General features: G+C 43.4%; 1 protein-coding gene across 3 annotated transcripts in view; it reads right to left on the minus strand.

Annotated features, from left to right (window-relative positions):
* LOC117135962 (zinc finger CCCH domain-containing protein 18) overlaps positions 1-23,126 on the minus strand; it is a 64,323-nt gene that overhangs the window by 23,004 nt on the left and 18,193 nt on the right. For 2 of the 3 annotated variants that reach the window (XM_033296561.1, XM_033296560.1), the window contains exons 4-12: positions 19,932-20,151; positions 19,611-19,870; positions 16,379-16,512; positions 16,047-16,319; positions 15,790-15,982; positions 15,125-15,249; positions 14,842-15,060; positions 14,249-14,390; positions 14,100-14,175 (exon numbers count right to left, since the gene is read on the minus strand). In XM_033296561.1, coding sequence (XP_033152452.1) covers positions 14,100-14,175; positions 14,249-14,390; positions 14,842-15,060; positions 15,125-15,249; positions 15,790-15,982; positions 16,047-16,319; positions 16,379-16,512; positions 19,611-19,870; positions 19,932-20,151 — 1,642 coding nt within the window. Of the gene's footprint in view, positions 1-14,099; positions 14,176-14,248; positions 14,391-14,841; positions 15,061-15,124; positions 15,250-15,789; positions 15,983-16,046; positions 16,320-16,378; positions 16,513-19,610; positions 19,871-19,931; positions 20,152-22,525; positions 22,915-23,126 lie in introns of all 3 variants that reach the window. The other variant, XM_033296562.1, reaches the window with a different exon arrangement.

The following is a 23,126-nucleotide window of genomic DNA, read 5'->3' on the forward strand; positions in this document are numbered from 1 at the left end:
CACTTCTGCCATCGTCGAGGACAAAACGCTGGCGATGAGATTTTAAAAGCCATTTAGAAAAACACCCTCAGACACAAAACAAATCCACAAAAATACCGACACGGATACCAGAGGATGCACCAACACCATCGCAAGATCACACACACACACAGCACACAGACACAAGTCAAACTCACACACACACAAATAGCAAACTCGAAAGCAGAGTAGAATAAACGCAAAGCTTACACAAAAGTGGCGTTAAAAATGATGCGGAAACACGATGTTCGTCAGTGGAAAGAGGGCACGAGGTGGCGCAAGAGGAGCATTATGGGCAACAGGGGGTTAAGAGAAGGCCGAGGACAACGACAATGAGCCTTCGAGGGAAAACCGCTGCTAAAACTTCACGCTTAAATATTTTTCACACCACATAGCGACAAGTTTGCGAAGACAGGCGGGCAAACAGCGAAAGAGACCGACGATTCACTGCAGGAAAGAGACGGAGCAAACGAGTGCGATGGTGAGGGGAAGGGGAAGTGAGGACTTCAGGACTTCAAAATGGCACGAAACCCCACGGAAGTGCGAGGAATTCGCGGACTGGAAAAGCTCCAAGGCAAATGCCAGAGCTAGAGGGGGAAAAGAGGAAGGACGACGAGAAAGGACGACGATGTTAAGTAGACGGTAAATGTCTAAATACCCTTTTTTGCCAGTGCCAAATGCCTGGCATTCCGACAGGCGACCGCAGATGACTTGACGAGTGAGCGGTTTTCGGTGGCAATTGCTGAATCCGTTCCTTGGACACCGACTGCTGATTACGAAAGCCACGTGATTCCATGACGACATGTCCAAGGGGACGCGTGAATAAGACTAAATATTCACTAAATGTGAAATATTTAAAATTCCTTATTATATTATTACACCAGAAAACGTTTAAGGGAATGATCATTAAGTGATCTTGTCGAACGATCATGTTCTTTCCTTTTTGAATTTTAGTTTTTCTATTCGTCTTTAAGTACAAAGTACATCACAAAATTTACCACTGATACCAAAGTAATGCAATTGCAGCTAACGAACTGAACTCAAAAGTTCGAAATTCAGTGAATGCTGAAATAATTGCCATGTCCCACTCAATTACAGTTTGCAGTTTACTAATTCTATATAGTATTCCCCAGAAATCAATATGCTCACTTCTTCGGTTCGTAGGGCAAACGAGTCGAGAACCGCAGATGCAGAGGATGAGGAAGGAAAGCGAGAACCCAAATCTAAACCGAAACACAATTGTTAGAAATTAAAAGGAAAACTTTAATCATACCCGCGGGCAGTCGCAGCAGCCAAGCGGGAAATGGGAAATGGGGCACGGGGGAGGTCCGTTTGCAACTGTCTGAGAATACAACGAAACTTTTCCAAGTTTCCGGTCGTGTGTACAATTTTCCGTGCTCATTTCCGCAGCCATTTCCTTCGGCACACTCACAGACACACACATTCACAGTAGCACAATAGCTGTCCGAAAGGAAGCAGCAGCAGCAGGAGCAGTGGAAGGAAATTCGCCAAGTCGCTTGGCCTCGCACAATTGTTGTTCTAAGGACGAAAAGGACTTGCAGACAAACTTCCACTTGAGGTCAGCGGGTGGACGGGCGTTGAAAAGTGGCTGGATGCACAGCATACACATGTAGCGATTACTTCTCTCACTTGCCCCAAAAGAAAAAGGATCCAGCCAGAAAGTTAAGCTAGTCAGTGCACCTCCCTATATTACAGTACAACATTGAGAAGCCGAACACATTAAAAGAGATCTTCTGTGAAATCGACCACACATGTAGATACTACCATCTCCTAAGCTCCAAGTTCGTTGTAAATATTTAATACATTTGGCTACATCCGTAGTTAACATGACGGAGTCCCACTGTGGTTGCATCGGCTTCCGGACTATTCGGATAACTTTTTGCCGACTTCCTCTGCCGCTGACAGACGTCACGGGGGCGTGAGGCAGGGATCTAGGGGCTGGCAAAAGATGAGATGGAGAACTGAATTTTTGCATGCTAGCAGGATGCTACGGTCCTGTCCTGTGTGCACAGTCAGTCAATCAATACGTCAGTTGGGCTCATCAAAAATTCCAATCACAAATTGGCAGAGAGTCGAGAGTCGGCCCCTACCCACAGCTTTCCCGGAGCTCCCGCTCCGTATCCGCATCCCCCTTCCGATTTGGCTCCCCACTTTCCTCGCTTGATTTCCCACACTTCCTGCGAAATTGCGAGTCCGTGAGGCTGCGAGGTGGGCGCAAGTCAAGCGCAGGCCCAAGAGCAGGACCTCCACTCACTTGACTGACCCCCGGTTGGACACTGTCAGGGGATCGGGGGCAGCGATAGGTTGTCTGGGGGCGTAGGCAATAATGGCATTTAAATGCAGGGTCACGTATCAATTTACTTGGTTATTAGTTACGAGCCCTCGCTTCGGACTTGGCCACTGGTCAAAAGCAGTCCCTCTCTCTCTGACCTCCCTACCTGTCTCTATCTGGCATCCTGGAGTGTGTGTATGCGCTTCTGTGGTTGTGTGCTCCCCTTTTTTGCCCCACTTGCCCTTTTGAACCGACGTACAAATCCGGGCTGAGCGCTCAGTTTGTTGCTCTTTTCGCCCGCTCATAACGGATATGGCTTTGTGCTAAACTGACAGCACAGCTCCGCACCTGACCCACAGTCACCGCACTTGAAACCACCCACTAAACCACCTAGAGAACCACCCAGCGAACCGCCTATCACCCACTGCACCATGCCATTTCCCGACTGGAGAGCAGCCACAGTCAAAAGTTTTTCACTTTTCAAGTTCTCGCTCTCGGTTCTCCGTGGATGGGTCTCCTGCTCTCGGTGAATGCACCACCCCATAGCACCATAACCAAAACGAGCGCCACCCAAGCCCCAACGAGAACGGCCAGACCCCCTTTTGGTTGCAGTTCCGGGCTCAAGGAGCAACTGGCAGGCCATCTTCCAGCCGAACCAAACACACACGAATCGTGTGGCCAGGATACGAAGCCATTGTATCCTTATGCTGAGAGAAACAGAGTGACGCAGAACGATTGTGGAAAAGAGACAGCTGCGGAGCGAGTGCTCTAGCTATGTGGATAGGTGCCGTGCCACAGCAGCAACATGCAATGTGCAACAGCAGCAGCAAGAGCAAACAGCAGCAGCAGCAACGGCAGCTATGCCAGCGAAGCATTCGGCGATACACAGATAGTTACACTGAGAGAAAGTAATCGGGATAACGTTGAATAGGAGACAAAGATTCTTTGATTCTGTTTCTAACAATCTGAGTAAACAATATTGCTCAATAAATGTACATTATACTCTAATGCTTACTTTTCCAAAAGATACTTAAAATCAAACTAAAGTTGTGTTCTTAAATATATATAATTATAATAGTATGAAATTTCTTTCAGTGCGCCAAAGGCTGGCGAAAAAAATCAACATTTCCTGAATTCGGCTTTCCATCGATACCTTGACACAGGCGTCAGAGCTTTGGGAACTGGTGCACTCACACGGACAGCAACACACACACTCACCCAAACACACACACACATGCAGAAGGAACCCTCGGCTGTAAAAAATATTCGCAGGAGAGGAGCACGAGCGGGAGCCATTTAGGGTGAGCAAGTGTATGGCGGCTGCCACAACAAATCCCTAAACAAGCAACAACAACCGGCGCACAACACAACTTCCGACGTCGACACCCAGCGTCAATATTCCTAGACTCGTCCTCGTCCTCGACATCGTCCTCGGATTCTCCTCGTTTTCGTCCTTGCGAGTGGGTTTGCGCCGCCCCCTCGAATCCTGCTGTTTCTGCCGCTGCATTCTGCATGTAGAGCGGAATTTCCGGTCTAACCTCACAGCGCCCAAGCGGAAATACAAGCGGATTAGCTTTTAGATTTATATACTAACAAACACCGATTAGACAGGTGGCCAGGGTGGCCAGGATGGCCATGGTGGCGAGTCCCGATCCCAGAGAGAAACGGAGAGGCCAATAGAGAGGGAATCCCGGAGAGAAATCGAGAGATGTGTGCTCCGCTCTACGTGGCGCTACGAGAGATTTGGCTTGGTAATAACAGTGGGAAAGGGAGAAAAATGGAGAATCGTAGAGGGTGGGAGAGAACGGGAGCTTTCCAATTGGGAGAAATGGGGGAAAATACTCTCTACATTTCACCAGTCGGTTGGTAACCTTGTTTTTGTTGCTCCCGTCGCTTTTGGCATTGCATTTTAGTGTTTCCTGCTCGAAGTTCAAATGTGAGAATATTTTCAAATTTTCCTTCCCCTTTTCCGCCCTACTTCGTACACCTGTCCCTTTTCCTTTCTCTGTGCTGCTTTGGTGTTAATTTTTCAGATGCCAGCCAACTTTGGGTTATTTTCTAACTAATAGAGCGTGTCGGAAGTATTTTCCGGGCATTTTTTGCAGCTCGAATATTGCACTGTTTGGAAAATTCCAGGTTGGAAAACAATTTGAAAATGTTATTGAATAAAGCTGCTCATCACTTAAATACCACTTTTAATATCCCAAACAATGGATACTTTAAATATATATGCGTATTCAAATAAAATTTTGTTATTAAAATGCTTCTCAAATAATTTCGAAACACTTAAAAAGCACGCTGTAAAAACTTCATCCATCTGCTGTCGAGCAATTCATGTTCAGCTATGCTTCCCTCTGTGTACATCGTCAGTTTTCGTTATGATAAAACATTCATTGTGCATGAGGCACCCAGAGGAACAACTTTCAGCTGCCAAGCTGCACAAATCACAACTCCCAGACTATTAGTCCGCGAATGTATGAAGATATAGATATAAACCATTTTTTGTGCGCTACTTGGGTCTTTTTGGTGCTCGAAGGAAATGGCTTGCCACCTTAAAAATTGCAATGAAAGTCGTCGTCAAATTGTCATAAAAATGCGATAACTTTGCTTTGTGTTGTTCTGGGGTGTGGTTATTATTGTTGCTGTTGTTGCTGTTGTTGCTATTGTTTTATTGTTTTCTTTTTTTGTGTGTGCTTCGCCCCTCTTCCTCGTTTTTTCCTCTTACGGAATTCGTGTTGTTCCTGTGGCTGGGGTGTTGTCGTTTTGCCAACTACGAGAGCATGATAAATTTTTACGATGTTGCCATAACAATAAACCGAGCTTCGGCTGGCTCCGGCATTTCAGCGGCATGTGAAAAGCGCGCGCGGAAAATGCAGAACGTGAAAAACTAATAAAATCTGCTGCTACTGCTGCTGCTGTTGGCAAGCTGCGAAACTTTTATGGCCAAACTACGCGCTCCATCAAAACGCAGCGCAAAAAAGGGGTAAGAACGGGTGAAAGGGGTTGAGTGTTCGGTGCAAATGTGAAAAGTGCACAAATAGCTCAGGTGCAGGGTCGGATAAGCGAGAAAGTCGTCAAAAGGGCGCTGATGCAGCGGGAGTTTCCCAGATCCCCATACCAGCACATAACCGGCTTTTGTGTCATCCATGGCAACGCCACCATTCCATCCACTTCCGACATTCTGAAAAGTTTTTAAAGCCCAAGAAAAAAGGAAAAACAACACTGTGTCTGACAATGAACGATTATTTTTCATAACGGTGTGCAGCTTGATTGACAGAATCTGGAAGGCAACGAGAAGACTGCCATTTAAAAATTATCTCCAGATAAAGTTTAAGTGTACCACATTAAAAATGCTTACAGGGTAACTCAGGGTTCTATTTCAAATTAAAAAATTAAAGGTCTTATTAAAAAAGTACAAAGTAAAGCAAAATCTCGTGCGGAAGGATTTTCCAAAATCGTAGCATACATTGCGGGGCAATTTGTGATTGAGCCACCCAACCGCTGTTAATCAAACTCTTCGCTCAATTTCTCCAGTGCTGCAGATCAATCATGCAAGTCACGAACTCAGTGCCCATTTTACATGAACTTTTTTTCGGTTTAAGCCCGGGGCAAATGCCTACATGCATATATAAGGGTATGTACATGAGGATACAACCAAGTGGATGTCACCAAACCATGAAAATAGGCCTCTATTTCGGGGGTGGGGGCTGGAACTTGGTGGAGGGAGCAGGGCAGGCGGTAAGCCCCTTGTTTGGCTTTGGGATATTTTCGGATTTTGGTTTTGCAAATGGATTTATAACCCCTTGTGTGATTTTATAGGCCCTTAAGCCATTGTTCAAATAACCCGGCGTGCCAAGCCACCAATTCCTACTGGCACACCACCCCCTGTCAATCTGTCCACCCCCCACATATCCACATTGTTGACTGACTTGCAATCCTGGATTCATGGGAGGCGTATGCGTATCCTTCTAATGATATTTGAGGAACGGATGTGTATGTAAAACCAATAATAAGACGACCGCACCGGGGCCAGGGAACTAGGTGGTTGCAGAAGGCTAGAAGGATGATTGGATGGATGGACGGTTGGATAACAGCATGGCCGGATGGCAGGATGGTAGGATGGCCGGATGGCAGGATGGGTCATATTCCTGGATGGGCTGATGGCGGCTAGTCCATGGGAGGGCTCGTTCTGGCCGAATTGGTTAACAAGTGGTGCGTGTATCAATTCAATTGAATTTGCAAATGTTGTTGTTGCCCACTGATGCATGAAGGGCCCATGAATGCCCAGGAGCAGGATCCGCATCATTATCATCATCATCAGCTAACTGAAGTATTTTATGATGTATCCCAATGCCCAATGCCACTTGATGTTTGTCTTTCGGTATCGGAGCAAAGGCAACGGATTCAAGGAAGCGGATTTACGCAGTTCGAGATTCAAGTTTGGGGGTTGAAATACTTGCCAATACAGGCAGGAAAAGAATACGCAAAGGAATACAGAACTATTTGTATCTTCAGGCTCTCAGAAGTCTCTTCTGGTTTCCTTACACTGAACCACAAATACTATTCTTTAGAAGATCAATCCAAGCTAGTCGATAAAGATATGATAATCTACCTTAAAGATATTAGGAAATTACGTTATTTATGAGCAGTCAATTATACAAATTAAGTATTAAGCAATGAATGCTGGTGGTGTTTTAATTTCTTTCAATTTCAGAATCATTTGTTCAAGGGAATTATGTTTTTCTGTGCATTTTACCACACCGCGAAACAATTTTAACACTTTTCCGCTTAAGCAGATGAGCGTTAATTAAAAAATCGTGAGGCGGCGCGGCGCAGCACAAAGGAAAAGTAAAGGAAGCGGTCATAAATACCATGCAGAAAACAGCAACAACAATCGGAAACAACGTGAGCGGGCAAAGCAATGGCAACAATTCAATTAAAATGCCAAAGGGGCCTCGTTGGCATGCAAAGTGCTCAGGGGAGCGAAATTAACCCCTATAAACTCGTAATATGCTCAAAATGATGCACTTAAAAACACATTAATCACATCGACAATTATTGCGGACTCATGCAGGCATTTGTGTGCGTGAGCGAACAAGAGGCGAAGTGGATACAACTGATAGAATGGGAGAGTGAAGAAAAGGAGCCGACACGTGCTCAAAAATAAACGGGGATTCCCCAAGTCCCCCAAAAGCGCTGATGTTAAGTACGGACAATTAACAAGAAAACCAACCACCATACAAATAACTTATTCCCAGCGTAGCACATAAAAATACGAAGGGGCTTAAAAAAGTTGCCTTGAATTAATTAAAAATTCATTTAAATAACTGAAAGTATTCGTTGAGCAGAAACATGGAACATAAGAATTGTTGAGATGTTTTCCTTAAGACTTTCGGATCTACTCTGTTGCGTTTCTCTCAGTGTGCTCAAAATGGACCCCACTGCACAAAGAATTGAAAGCATAAAAGCTTTCGTGTCGTCATTAAAAACTGTTTTTGCTAATTAAGTGCTCAATTGAGCATTCAATTTCTCACACACACACACAAAGGTGGGATGAGGTGGCGCAAATGAGAGGGGGGTGCACGAGCAAACAACTGCGAAACAGGGTAAATACCCATCCAAGCAGAACAAAAGCCCAGAAACAGAAACCAAAGCAGAACCAGAAGCAGAAATATCAACAGCAAACAAGGTCCACAGCTTTAGACGCCTCTGCTTCTCCCCGACCCCTCTCCCCGTGCTACATTCTTTACCTACGGCCAAGGCAAACGAAATGAAATGAACGAAAGTATAACAAAGTTGGTTTATTTGCTCAGTTAATGCAAAATGATTCCCCCGGGGAGAGGTGAGGGGGAATCAGGAGTGCAACCGCACAGTAGAGACTGCCTACAAGGAAATACAGTGTTACCAGCGTCTTAGAGCAAATTGCAGTATATAAATATAATAAAACTTATAGTTATTAAATTATAATTGGTAAGCTTCTTAAAGTATATGTCTGTTTAATAAAAGTTTCAAGTTTCCAACGAACCGTAAAACTAACATTTATTGCCGTGTAGCAAAACAACCTAAAATATACGGCACAAAGGGGCGGGTAATAAAAATGAGTAAAGGAAAACACAAACAAAACCCGAGTCGACATAAGGGTAAACACGATTCAATAAAATTACGCTGAAAAGTATGCAACAGAAACAAGCAAACAAAGTGAAAGGCGAGTGGGTGGATGGGTGGTGGCGCTCGATAGCCGGTCTGAGCTCATAAAGCAAACAGTTACTAGGCGCTGACGAAGAACTGAGTAAACTGGAAATGAATGCCAAAGCAAACGTGGCGAAAAAGAAAGTGCAAAACAACATACAGCACCGAGAAATACAAAACCGAAACCGAAAAAAAAACCAAAGTACGCCAAAGGAAGCGAAGAGAAAAAGTACTTAAAAAGCTCACAAGCAAATATTTATAACAGTAAATCACTTTGGCGCTGGCACACATACACAAACAGACGCGAAAAGAAAGAGGGGGCGAGGCGGAGCAAGTGAAAAGTGCAATAAAAGAAGCAACAACGGTACACTCCAAGAAAATAACTCATCAAGTAAAATTCTTTATTGGAAAAGTTTGCAAAAAGATATAATTAAGAATATGTATGGGTAAAGAAAACTTTGCTTTTCATTGAATAATAATATTGTATTAATAAAAAGGCAACTTAATAAAATTTGTGTAGTTCTTAGGGAGTTCCATATATATCGATGCATACTTTCAAACACCTTTATTAATGAAATATTAGTGAATTATAAAGTGAATTTAGAAACACCCCTTTTTTTCCCTGTGCACCTCGTGCTTCACAAATGTTATTGTACGTCTGTTTCTGTTGCCGTTTCGCAGCAAGGAGCAACTGGCAAATATTTAAATTCGTGCGCTAAGGCACACAATAAAAACGTAAACAAATACAAAGTAAATATGGCGGCGACAGAGGCAACAACAAGGAGCAACAAAAGTGAAACAAGAAAATCGCGCAGTTCGTGTCTTGGAGCTTTCCCCCCGTCTCTTTCCACTGCCCCCATTGCACCTGGGGGGTTGATAAAACTGCAAGTCGGGTCCTTAGTTGTTGTCAAGTTTTTAATTAAATTTGGGACTGCAGTTTGTGCAACAATAAAGTAACGAACAACTAGCTGGGGAACCCAAAAAGTTTTCGTATAGCAAGTGACTGGGAAAAGGGAGTCAACAATAAGATTATCTTTTGGCATCAGCTTTTTGCCAGTCAATGGAGAGATCTCGTAAGCCCGGCTAATAGAAACCTTGTGCAATTTATGCGGCAGCAAAATATGCAATTTCAATCTGGAAAACTTTGTGCAAATAAATGCATTTCATTTTTATCGAATTGAGGCAAATGAAAATATTTTTACTGCTCTGCAATTGTCGGAAATAAATCGATGCAAATTGAATGGGAAAATACAGAAATTGTTACGGCTAACTCGATGTTCCGGCCGAAATCGAACAAAAGAAAAGCACAGTGGGTGCCAATGGGAATGAACTACCGGCCAGTAGCCTCAAATAAATATGTTTAACCAAATTGCTAACCGACAACAGCCCCCTTGAAGGGCTGAAAAAAGGACGAGTCAGGCGTAACATATTTATTGACATTGCGGTTGCCGGACCGAGAACCCGAAACCCAAAACCCAGATCCCACACCCACACCCAGAACCAGGACCAGGACCAGGACCAAGCCCAATCTCAAACCCGTGCCCGTGCTTCTACCCGTATCCGGACACACATTGGATTTCAGTTAGCAGTTAGCTGGCAAGCAACCACCGCCACCACCACTAACCAGTGACACAAGGGCCACAAGACCCACGATACCTCGCACCCGGCGTCCGGATCCCCAGAAACCACCGAATGAGTGGCACTTGCAAGTGTGGTGTTTATGTTCCATACATCAAGGGTTTATGGGCTAAACGTTTATGTGTCTGGCAACAACAAGCTTTTAAAGGGTTTCCATACACTCAGCAGCACATAAACAGGACAAATACTCTAGCCTGAACTAAAAATATACAAATTAATTAAAATAAATAAGAGATATTTCATTTTTAAGAAATGAGAGAATACATTAATTCAATGTGATTGACTAACTCTGGAACTAACTACTTACAAGGCCAATTAAAATGGTTTTAGTTACAGAAGCTTCACTGTACACACTAGCCCATGTGCTGGGTGGGGCACTAAGAGTCAATGCCGAAGTTTGCCTTGGTAGCGCCACTTGAAATTTCACTTACACCCACACGGAATGCCTTTATGTGCGACTGTGTGCGTGCGAGTTGACGTTGCACACTTCGTTGACTCCCAAAAGACGCCCACACTCAAACGGTTGACCTCAGACGTCCGCCCGCCCATGCGCCCGACCCGGTAAGGGAGCGGGGGGAAATCGGGTGGCGGGCTAACGTATTACAAAATGTATTTTATCTTCATCGATTGGCAGAATTTATATCTTTTTTCATGCCACATCAGCGCTTTATGTGAGCTGCACGGACGAAGGAGGAATGGCACAAAGGAATCCCCCCTAAGTGAGTTGAGGTTATGTGCTGACAGCCACGAGCACCACCATATGCATATATCTTTCGGATGGGGCGGATGGAGTGGGTGTGTGGGATAAATCAGCTGCTGCTAGCAGATGATGATGATTACAAAGGGATGAAGTTGTAAGACTGCGCTGCCAACAAAGATGTAAAGCGTGTTGCTCGAAATGGAAAATGTCCTGTCGAAATGGGCAAGACAGTAAACCGTTTTAACACGCAACGCAATTGCCAGAATTTGTAGCTGTTTAAAGCAGGGATATTTTAAGTATTCCTTATTTTGAACGTCAATTTATTGCAAATAGAACAAAAAAGGAAAATACGTAAAAAGACTGAGCAATTTTCCTCCAATTTGACAAACTGCGCAGGAATTCAAAGCGAAAATCCACCGACCGTATATTGAATATTCAAGGAGTAGGAAAATCACCATAATCTAGGACTAGAAGTCAATTTTACTTTACATAACTCCCCTCGAATGTACATCATGCACGTCCCATTCTTCTGCACATCAGCTCCGCTGTCTGCAATCATGTTTGCCAATTATGCAAATGACGATGCGACCCACTGTGCCGCCACTGTGGGCCCAAACCGAGTAAATACTCTCCAAACACTTGGCTTCGTGTTTACCACAATTTACTGCGACTCGAGTCAGCAGAGCTGTAGCAAAAATAAATGCAGTGCACATTTTTTGCCCACAATTTCCTGGAAGTTTCAAGCTTGTGAAAGAGGGGGGTGGGCGGCTTCTGGGTTCCAGGGGGCGAGCACAATAAAGTGAAAAGGCGCAGGAAGGGTCGGGGCTTAGGTCGTAGCTTGCCACAAGCCAAATATGTCTGTGTCTGGGCCTGGTTTTCAACTCCGAACCCCGAACACCCTCCTCAAACCACACCCCTGCCCACTACGCTGTCTCGTTCACACTTTTCTTTCAGTCTCGCCCTGGCATTCGTGTCTGGAAAGTGTGGCAATAAAAAGGATAATGTAACTGTTATTCTACGCAAAACGGAAACGAAGGCGGGCGAAGGGGATGGGTTGAGGTTGGCTTGGGGTGGGCTGCGGTGCGGTGGCAAGTGCTTGAAATATTTTTGTGGCAAAGGTGGCAACTTGGGCAACAACAAGATGTGGCTAAAGTAAAAAGCACAACCAAAGGCGGCAAAAACAGAACTGTGGCCCGAGTGGGGTTGCCGTAGCCAAGCTGGATCCTTGCTGAGTGACTGACTGAACAAGTGGCAGCGAGGAAACGGCTGTCAGTCAAACGAAGGAGGAAGGGAAAATACTGGGGGGTGGGCCCCTGCGCTGTAGGTGGAGTGGAAAACCCAACCCAATTTGGTGGAGTAAAACACCATTCCGAGAGCGAACGATACGATACGAAACGAAACGCAACGAAACGAGACGAGCCAAAGTGCCAAAGAGCGAAGCCGGAAAATTGTGTGGAAATTTGAGCTTCTTTTGAAATTGAGGCCGGAAATGACACCCACACAACCCACTGTGCAGAGCGAGACGGCCATAGAGGATGTGAGCGGGAGAGGGAGAGTGCGACGACGTCTGTTGTTGTGTTAAACAAAATGTTTGCGGGTGCAATAAGCGTAAATTCAGTGGTTTTATGTTTACTTATTCAACTCCTCAACCACCCAACCACCATGGGGCATAACTTCGTTTTATTGGCAGCCCAGGGGCGGGTTGGTCGGGTTGCCCGTGGAGGTCTATGTGGAGCGGAGTAGAGAGGGGCGGTGGCTTCAAGTTCTCCCCTCTTTCCGGGCGGTAATATACTTTTTGCAAATCGATGCCAACTCCTTAAACGGTGTGTGCGGTGGTGAGGCGGGTATCCCTGGGGAAACCGGCTACAGTGGGTGTACATGGGCACAGGAAGCGTGTGGCATGTTGAATGGTCTTGAGTGTTTTCGTATGGTTGACAGGATAACACGGAGTAATTCAATTCGAAATACTTTATGCTGTTGCTTTTATTATTTGTGCTTGCTCGCTCGCTCGCTCGGTTGCTCGGTCGTTCGTTTTCGTTTTCGTCCTCATGCTCCTTTTCCTTCGGGGGATTGCTGTTGTCGGAAGTGGCATTTGTAGGTGGTTTTCAGTGGGTGGCTCGTGGTTCACTTGGAATGGTGGGTGGGCTGCATAAAAATTCGTGTGCAATGTTATACACCCACACCCACACACTCTAGTACACAAGGAGACCGTCTGTGAGCTTGTGGTTTCTCTGTTTATTTATTTTTATGATGTTTCCTTTTTGGCATTTTATTGAAGAAGTTTACCGACGCCATTGCTGCTGCATAAATAAGCGAGGAAAGAGGGCGAAAGCACTCGCTTCCACACCCCCAGCCCCATTGCAATTCATAAAAAATCAATATTTATTACAACAGCTAGTACATGGAAACCTCCTTGTGGTCCCAGCTTGTTATTGGGCATTTAATCAGTTGATTTCTTATTCAGGTTGAAGTTTCCTCTCCATTCGAATTGGGGAAATGCAATTAGAGAAGCTTTTGCTGAGATTTTTCCGAGTGTGCGGTGGGTATTCATGTGGAATTAAGGACACTCGAGTGCCAGTGGCGATATATGATATATACCAAAAAATTGAATTTGAGGAAAACACAAATGTGTTTGAATGTACAATGGACAAGCTTGAAAAATATGCCTTTCTTTGAGTAACAAAAATGTTTCCATATTTCCATAAATGTCCTCAAATTAAATCAGCATAAAAGAGTTCGAAACCAAAAATTTAAACTTCTTAACACGATGCATGTGGGTATTAATCCATGTGACGGAGGTGATAAAGAAATGATGAAGCAGCATTTTTAAGAATTCCACATAAAGTGCTTTGGTATGGCTACCTTCGTGCAATTTCGCATATGCAGAGCACTGTGAAATCAGTTTAAATGCAAAAACAGAAAGCCATAACACAGATTCCCCACAAATGCTCAACTCTCTTTGAGCAAAAATGCAAATAATCTCCGAACCGGGCAAGTGCCTTCGCCACCCGAACCATTGACCAATGTTCTTCTCTGGATGGCTAACCAAGCCCGGCTCAGGCTATTATTGGACTGTCCGAGCAAAGCGGCCAACGCCGAACACTCAAAGTTAAGTGAAACCAATTGAAATTTATTGACGCGAATTGGGTTTCACTTGAACCTGCTAACCCCGGGGCGCTGGCTTGACGTTTCGCATTACCAGAATACCGAAGTCGGAGCGAAATCGGATCGGCTTCCCCCGCCGAAAGAGGAGTCACTTACCTTCTTTTGACTTGTCGTACTGCTTGGGCGATGTGGTCTTCTTTCCTGGCACGGGCCGCAAGGCATTGTTGATGTGCTGGGGGCGAGAATTGGCACATGGACAGGGGTCAGATTGCATTGTCCAGCTACTGGAATACACAGATACTCACAATGCGATCGGAGCGCTCGCCGCAGGGCAAGCGGGCCACTGCGGACTCGGGACTGTCCTCCGGCGGAGGCGGTTGGGGCACCCAGTTGTAGGCCCGCCTGGATATGGGCACTCCAAAGCGATCGTGCTGTGAGGCTTGTTGTCTATAAAGAATACATATAATTATTAAGATAAGCATCTAACAAGTGCGAGTTTGTTTTCACTTTCAAGACGAATATAAGGTTTATGACAACTTTTATGGTAAGCAATTACCCACTTCTTTTATCAGTGATGCTAACCAGTATATATCCAAACAGAACTGCCTTTTCCTGATATCAACATGATTCTCCTACTGATTCAACAATATTTAGTTTACTTTAACAATACTAATCTAAAGAACACAATTAACACTGTCTTTATAACATATAAGACTAATATGTGTAAAAAGTAGACTTTTGCAAACACCTGTACCTTACAGATAAGTTTGTTTTAAGAAGCTTTTGATCTAGACTAACTAAACTATTGCTTTCCTGAATTGTATAGGTACCAACTAAAGTATGCAGTATCTTTTTTAGAAGTTACAAGTGGAGCCCTGCTTTCTGTTGAGTTTCCCACCTTAAGCTCTCGTAGCAGTCCAGACAGACGACCGCGTATTCTCCGTTTTCCAGCAGCAGGCCGTCATCGCTCTTCTGGTGCTTCACAAAGGGAAACTCGTTGACGGGTAACGCCCGAACTCTTTTCCGATAAGTGGTAATGCCGCACAGGTGACAGTTGTAATCGTGCCAATTGTATTTACGATCCGCTGGGTTCACGCTGGGACTTTGCGCCTCATACCTGCGAAAAAGTGGAGCACATTAATGACTATTTCATTATTTGGTATTACAGACTGTAAACTTACTTTCGCCACTGATTCAACATGGAATGGTAACAAAAGGTGCAAACCAACGCCGAATTGTTTCTTAACTGCTCCGCATTGGGAAGTGAATTGTGTTTGAGCAACAGTGGGAAATAAGGACGCGAACCCTGAATAATAAAGAGAGTCAGGTTACACATCTGTTTGGAACTATAAAAACATTCGACATTTCGATCTATTTTCCTGTTGAAATCTGACTATCACCCAAGTACACCAAAACAAATCTTAATACTCTATTAAAAAGGTTAATTTGTTAATCATTGCTCGCAGAAACATATTTCTGTTTTGTATCTATTATATGAACGTTATCTAAAACCAACTGTATTTATATGGAGTAATATTCATATAAAATTGGAAAAGGGCTTTGCTTATCAGCAAATTATACGTACGGTAAGAGATTACTATACATAACAAATAGCGTAAATACAATGAGTCTTAAATTGTTTGGATGACGTACGAACTGAAATAAAACATTAATACCCTAGCTGGTTTCTATAGTTATACATTTTAAACTCCTGAGATATGTCTAGTAGATGAGTCTTTGCATCCTATCCTATATCATTCCCACATAACTTATATGACTAAGTGCAACGCTCTTTAAGCATCCTTCTTAACTATCTTATCTCTATAGCCCTCCTCGATGAAGGTACCTCTTTACTGGCATAGAGCACTCTGGCTAACGTTAGGTCCGAGTGCAGGCCGCAAAGATAGCAGTAGATTGATGTGCTGGCAGGCGTCGAGGATGATATGGATGGTGTGGAGGGCGGAGTGTTGATACTCATGGCGCCGTGACGAGATCCGTTTGGTGAACTGGAGGTCAGCATGGGCGAGGGAATGTTGTATCTGCAAGTGGAGAGCACCAGTTAGAAACGTACACGTACACATCAATGACAATAATATGGATAACCTTCTGTGCTCGAGGGGAACCCGTTCTGCATCCATGGTCTCCCACTGGCTGGCCAAGTAATCCTTGCAGTCCTTACAGGCCAGCACGCGATTGCTGTTAAGTTCGTTGTTGTTGTTATTATTGTTGTTATTGGTATTGTTATTATTGTTGTTGTTGGTTACGGCGTTGGCCTTGAGACAGGGAAAGTGCATGGCGTGGGAGTTCATATGCTCGGCACTAGTGGACAGCCAATCCATTTTGTTTGACGGGCACAACACTTTGCAAATGGAGCAACTGCAAGAAGAAAACGCTAGCATTAGATATAGGTGTATTAATAGTAATAATTTACTTACGGATACTGGCCGTGTCCATTTTCGATGGCTCCTTGGCTGGAACTCGGCGAATTGGGACGCGAATCGCTGCGACGAATTTGTTTGAGGTCGCGTGCCGTGTTAGAGTTGGAATTGTTCGAGTTCGTCTCGTAGGGCTATCAATAATGGAATGAAAATGAAAACATACAGATTGTATTAGCTATTTGTGTGTTCGTTCTAAGAATATCAGGCACACGCGATTGTCCTCAGCGAATGCCAGCTGCCTTGGCGATCCGCAAAGACTAACTTCGAACCTATCTAATCAGCTAAAGTCCAACCAAATTTTATTAAATATTTTTTTACAATTGATTTGCTATTCAAGGAGTAGTCACTCGACTATGACTGGCGATCGACTGGTTTTGCTTTCGGCTTTTGCCGTAAAAACCGACTCGATCCAGTTCGAACCGTGTGGGTATCACTTATCTCCCTTCGTTTTGCGACTTATATTTCGAGGGCGAGAGCGAATACCGCTCCAAAACCATAGGCTTTCTTATCGCAGTCCGTTTAGGACTAATTAAATGGTTTGGGGTTACAACTACTGATATCAATCATTACTGCAGTTCAGAGTTGAAGCCTATTGGGTTTTTTTATTTGTTCACTTATGCCGAACATGACTTGGCACCAATTAGATGATGTATGTCAACAATGTCCGTATTTGAATATAATTTGCTTTTCAAGGGCCCTTCAAGTCGAACAGGAATTCTCTTCTGTTCTCTGGTCTTCGAAAATTATGGGGTCGTGATCACTTGAATCAATTGTGGGTAGAACAGCAAACAAAGAGGTTAATTATATTGGTTAAATCAAACATTATGGTTTTGCCATCGACGAACTGATTATTCGGAAATTTTAAAAGCGTATTTGGACATTCGGCATTTATCAGCCTTTATTGATATTTACTACTCCAGAAAGTTGAATGACTCGGCTCAGCGAGACGGCAGTTGTTTGCTTAATACATTTACAACCTTTAAAATTGTACTATCTGAGGAAGGACGGCAATGATAGTCATCAGATATGGATCCTACTTCTATCGTGTGTTGCCAAGCCAAACATTTGCAATTCAAAGCCCAGAGACCGTAATGCAAATAATGCCGAGTGGAGTCCCATGAAAATGAAAACCGAAATCAACAAATAAGACAATGCAAATGTAAACAATTCGGAATGAATTGTTTAAATATCGAGTTACTGTTGGTGTTGTTTTTATTGTCGCTGGCGTATTGATAAATATTTGCATTTATCTATATTTAATTTCGTATTTTGTGCTTCAGTTTACTGTTTCTTTATGCAAGAAAACGAGTTTCGAAAACTCTGCTCGATTGTGCAATGACCTGAATAAACCCAGAATAAACGCGGGCTTTCGTATATGATGGGTACACGCATTTTGAATTCGTACATACAGATATGGAAAATAGAGCAAATGCCAGACACCTGTTCAAAGATAAATTATTGTGTTGGAATTTTTCCCATTTTTCCGAACCACATGCTTAACAAACAGATGACTACTGTTTAATCAAAGCCGAAACCGACACATGAAGAAACATTTCGCAATTGCTTAGAAACATAGAGATCATTTCGTGTATTATTCGTGTATTCAAGTCAATCAACTCTGTCAAGGCTGCAGACATGCCTGAATTCTCAAAAAATAAGTATAATGTATGTAGAAAGAAGCTTTTGACACAATGCTGTTTGGCCAATATAAATAATGACTAGGGGCCACACAGGAAACAATCTAACAAAACTAAAACCAGCAAAACGAAACCGTAAATCAAGCAGAAAAAACTTTAAGACAAATTAAGCCATACAAATAGTCAACAAACACTGGCAGATTAAACAAAAGTATTTCACTATACACGATCGTATAAAATAAACATAAATCCCAAGAATAAACGCATGCGAATATGAAGAGTAAATTTAAGAAGATGGTAATAATTTATGAGCCAGGCGACGACAAGTCTTTCAATTGTCTGCTGCGAAACGCGCAAAGATTTCAAATTAGAATTGGGGGAGAAAGAGAAGAATGCGACAGCAGAACTAAAAACAAAATAAACAAAACTAAGGCGCTTCGAGAGCAACAAGAAGAACAACAACAGCCGGCTATAAATAAAAAGCGTTTAAGTAGAATTAAGCAAAAAGCAGACAAGTAAACCGGTTCGAGGCAGATGCCTTAAGCTGACACAAAAAAACCGACTCGACTCGACCAAGTTTACCCAGTTTTTATTGCCCCCGCATATGTGCCGTCTTGTTTAGACGATAATTTCGTTTGGGTCCCTCCTCTGCCACACTCGCACTTGCTCTATATTTGTTTGCTCTTCTCCGGAGGAGCAGAGGAGCAGAGGAGGCACATGCACGGTTGCCGTGGGCAATGAACAGGGGTTCCGGCTATCTAATCTGGCCATTTGTTGTCTCAAATTGGCCAGCATGCTGACGATCGAATTTATTTTAGACTTAGCTCCAAAAGGCAGGGGGGAACACACTCCCGAGCCTGATAAGCCTTCCCTAGCCGACGGCCTTCTGGCTACAAATGAATTACTCAACAATTCCAGGTCGTGAACCATCCTCCGCCGTCTATCTGACGACTGTATGCCCACTCCCAGACGCCTGGCACTTTAATGGGTCCCGGATCAGCTGGGTTATCGCATACCGCAGAGGGGGCAAGTGAGTGCGGCTAATCGCTGGAAATGTGAGCATGGTTATCGCTGCTGCGGGTGCCACTGCTACTGACCCAGGCGATCCCATCCGATCCGATCCTCTCAGTCTCCCACCAGTTGCTGTAATAAGTGCAATCATTGTTATTCCTATATTGGTACACCATAACTATTATCTCCCGCGCACTCTCTAGTAAATTTCCATGTTTGCGCACTTAACAGATACTCTGTGAATACACGCACATACATGATGGTTTATTTATAATGCAGGCAAATGAGAATCTCACTCGAGTAAAGCTCACAAATTATTATTGACAATCTATTCATTCAACTGCGTCATCTATGAAATAACCGATTCTTCTCAAGCGAACTAGGAAGAATTAGTTTCAGCCGAGACCATTTCCTATTATAACCAACACGAACGGGTTTGTTTCAGATACAATACTAAACTATTCTTTATGGATTTTTGTTAATTGTCATGATGACAACATTTCCTTTTACGCAGCAACTACTTTAGTGAGGAGAACCAAATCCGACCCTATCGTTCTACCAGTTATCGGCGAATTCCTTACCCTAAATCGCACATTACTCATGGAGTCCGAATTGGCCAGGGATTTCTCGGATGGTGAGTTACGACCCCCGAATTGTGCCCCACTATTTCCGGTTATCGCTCCACTGGTGCTGTACATGGCCGAGTTCGATTCCAGCGAGTGGCCAGCACTGGGCGAACCTCCACCCACTGCGGAGTGGGTGCTGGATGAAGCTGGAGGTGGACCGCCCTCCGCCAAGCCGGAGTGCTTCTCATTGCAGGTGGAGCAGACCTGGACCATGCCTGAAAGCCAAGAGATAATTGCCTTAGTTGAGATGACGCGACTGGTACTCAACGCACTTACCTTGCGGGCTAATTGGACTAGCGTTTTTGTAGACCTTCATGGTCTTGATGAATGGATAATAGGGCTCCCTTTCGGCATTCGGGCAGCAGTAGACAAGGCGAAGTTGCGAGGAGGGCGTGTCCGTGCCACAGGTGTAGCAAACGAAAGTGGTTCTCTCGGCCACGGGCGTGGAGCGTTTCCGCAGCAGATAAGATCGCTCCGACTCCGGTTTATGAGATGCCTGGAAAAGTCCAAATAAGATTGTGTTAGTCATTGGCCAAAGCAAAATCAAAAGACCTCATCCGAAAATTGACAGATTCATTTAGCGGAGTTGTGAAAGCAACCACATCGGAGGTGTGAAACTCACAAATATGGTTCTATTTAAAATCGATTAACAAACCCGGAATTTTTAGCAAGCAACTGCTAAGTCTTATTCATAGTAACGACCTTTACGCCATGTGAATAATGCAATGAAACAAATGTGCAAAACCGAAAATAAAAATCATATATTTAGTTATCCAGCAAGCGCGAGGCAATAATTGGCTGGATTTAAGTTTTCCAACACTTCGAGATCGCAAACCGTCTTTGATGCTCATAATTGTTCAACATGCCGACATAGAAACGACATTGATAGATTACATTTAAGTTGATTGATGGATTGAAACGCATGAATAAAACATTTCGTGATGCAACCAGCAGCGAGCATTTAATAAAAGAGCTTAATATAATTGGAAGATTTTCAGATTTGTTGGTCCGTACGATTAGCAATAGAATTATTTCTAGAATCTCGAGGACTATCCGTGACCCAAAATGCGTTTCAATGAACCAAAAGTTATATAGCCAAAACAATTGTCACATATGTATGAGCATGACACACTTTCAAAATTTGATTAATTAGTATTATCAAGTTTGACACGGTGAATCGCGACTGCAAACAACAATTTTCCGCTCCCTTGCTGTCATAAGCAAACGTGCGTTACGTATACGACCTGTCAGCCACCCACAGCCCAGCCCACGGGAATCCGTAACCAGACGTCATCTGTGTTTATACAAATTAATTAACGCACGTGCAAACGCATCCCCGAAAAGAAAAACATAAACTGTCAAATAGAATGAAGAGCTCCATATTACGTATACGACCGAGTGGATGCTCTGGGTTCCATTGAATAACTTTATGCAATTTCTTGACGGCGCCTGCTAAACTTTTTTCACAACCGCCAGAATTCGTGTATCTATGTATCTTGATCGCCTTGTGTATCTGGGCAGCTGTCCACTCAGATTAAAAAACACCGGCGAGCCTGAGGTCAGAGCATTCATATATTTTATTAGGCACTAAGTAAATTTAATTGTTTGTTTACTTTCCGTATTTCATTGTGTCAGATTCTCTGACAGTGATAGGCGCGCATTTTGATTGCACAACGGGCACATCATGGGTAACTTCCAGATACAAAAGTATCCATACCTACAGGGAGCACAGTATTTATGTATGTACGGGTGTGCGAGTGTATTTGTATCTGTATCTGCTTCCATTTCGTTTGTTTGCTTTGTCATGCGGCTCGCACACACATATCGCATCAATCTGGACAGTGCCATGTCATCTATATTTATTGATCCAATGGCTCGGTGGCGTCTCCTCCACCGCCACCTCCTTTTCCTTTTCCTGCCAGCCCCTCCCCCTTGAGCGCTCACTTACAAGCCGACGTCTGACAGTTGGCTTTGTGGAAGAACAAGTTCGTCATTCGTTTTTATAGATGTTCTTTCTGCTGTTCATTTTTTATGTCCGCTTTCCATGCTCCCTCGTTGACTTCACTTCTAGTCTGCAAACCCCCCATAAAACAAAAACAAAAAAGAGAAAAAAAACTCTTTTAGACCCCATTTCTGTTTGTATTTGCTTTTCACGCTGCTGATAAGCATTTCGAAATGGGGGTCATGACCGTTTAATAACTTTTTATGGGCAACTTTTTCCGTTCTTTCATAACTTTTGTGGCGTTTGTTCTGTTAATTATAAAACAAAGTGGGAGGAAATCTGGATTGCAGTCGGCAACATTTTTGTTTGATGTAAAAAAAAGTTGTTCACAACTTTTCAGCCACTTTTTCAGCTAGAAATAAATAAGTAGTTCCCCCAGAGTCAGTAACTTTTACTAATTAATGGACTTGTTTCCTTTTCTGAGGATTATAAAACACTCAGAATTGTGTCAGCTTAAGTTTTTATCTTTATGGTTTATTATTAATTGTTTGTTCAGTCTATAATTTGGGTCAATATTGATTAATTGCACGGTCATATTGAATACCCCGAAGAACGCTTTCTACAATGCGCGATTGGCACTATTATCTACAATATGGAATCGTAACTATCACCGATAGCAAAAACTTTCGATTGTGTTGTGTTTGAGTTGGCTATCGATTTTTTTAGGTCACATCCGGCAGCTTAAAAAATTACGAGTAACTGAACATCATAAAACTACTACCATTCATCATTCATAAAATTTGAGCTAATCAAGGTATATTCTTTTATAAAACTATCAGTATTGGATTTAATCAGAATTATCGAATAAATCGATAGCTTATCGATAGCTTATCAGTTACCATCGATTGAGTAACCTTAGCCATGTTACCTTTTCGCTTTGCTGATCCTTTAGGATGAGATATGTCTTTAGTTTCTTGTAATCCTTCCAGCCATTCGTGTCCTTTGGCTTGAAATTGACTGGCGTGTTGCTACTATTGTTGTTTTCATTGCTGTTGGTTGTACTATTGTTACTGTTGTTGCTTTCGGCCACCAACATGGTCAAGTTTTGAGCCATTTTGAGCTGGGGGAAAATCACTGGTTCACTGAGCACTCAAATACTTTGTATTTTTTGTTCCACTAATGTGGATCATTTTTCACAGCATTTCAATTGCTCAATTGTATTCAATTGAGATTGAATGAATCACTTCATGTGTTTTGTTGTGTTTTCTCTGGCAGATTAATTAGAGATTTCTCGGCGTCTGACTGTGTGTGCGGCACCTTAATTACAACACGATACAAATTAAATTTAATTGAAACCGATATAAACGTTCTTGCTCTCCTTCTGTTTATGTTTGCGGTGTGCACTTGGGCGTGGATAAAACGCGAACGCGACGACGGATGACGCTCGCCATGATAATGCTCATAATGATGATGGTAGTGGTGATGGTGATGAGCATGATAATGATGCATCCGTATCCGTTCCCGGGGTG

The sequence above is a fragment of the Drosophila mauritiana genome, chromosome 2R (assembly GCF_004382145.1).
Source record: "Drosophila mauritiana strain mau12 chromosome 2R, ASM438214v1, whole genome shotgun sequence".
NCBI classification, from domain to species: domain Eukaryota; kingdom Metazoa; phylum Arthropoda; class Insecta; order Diptera; family Drosophilidae; genus Drosophila; species Drosophila mauritiana.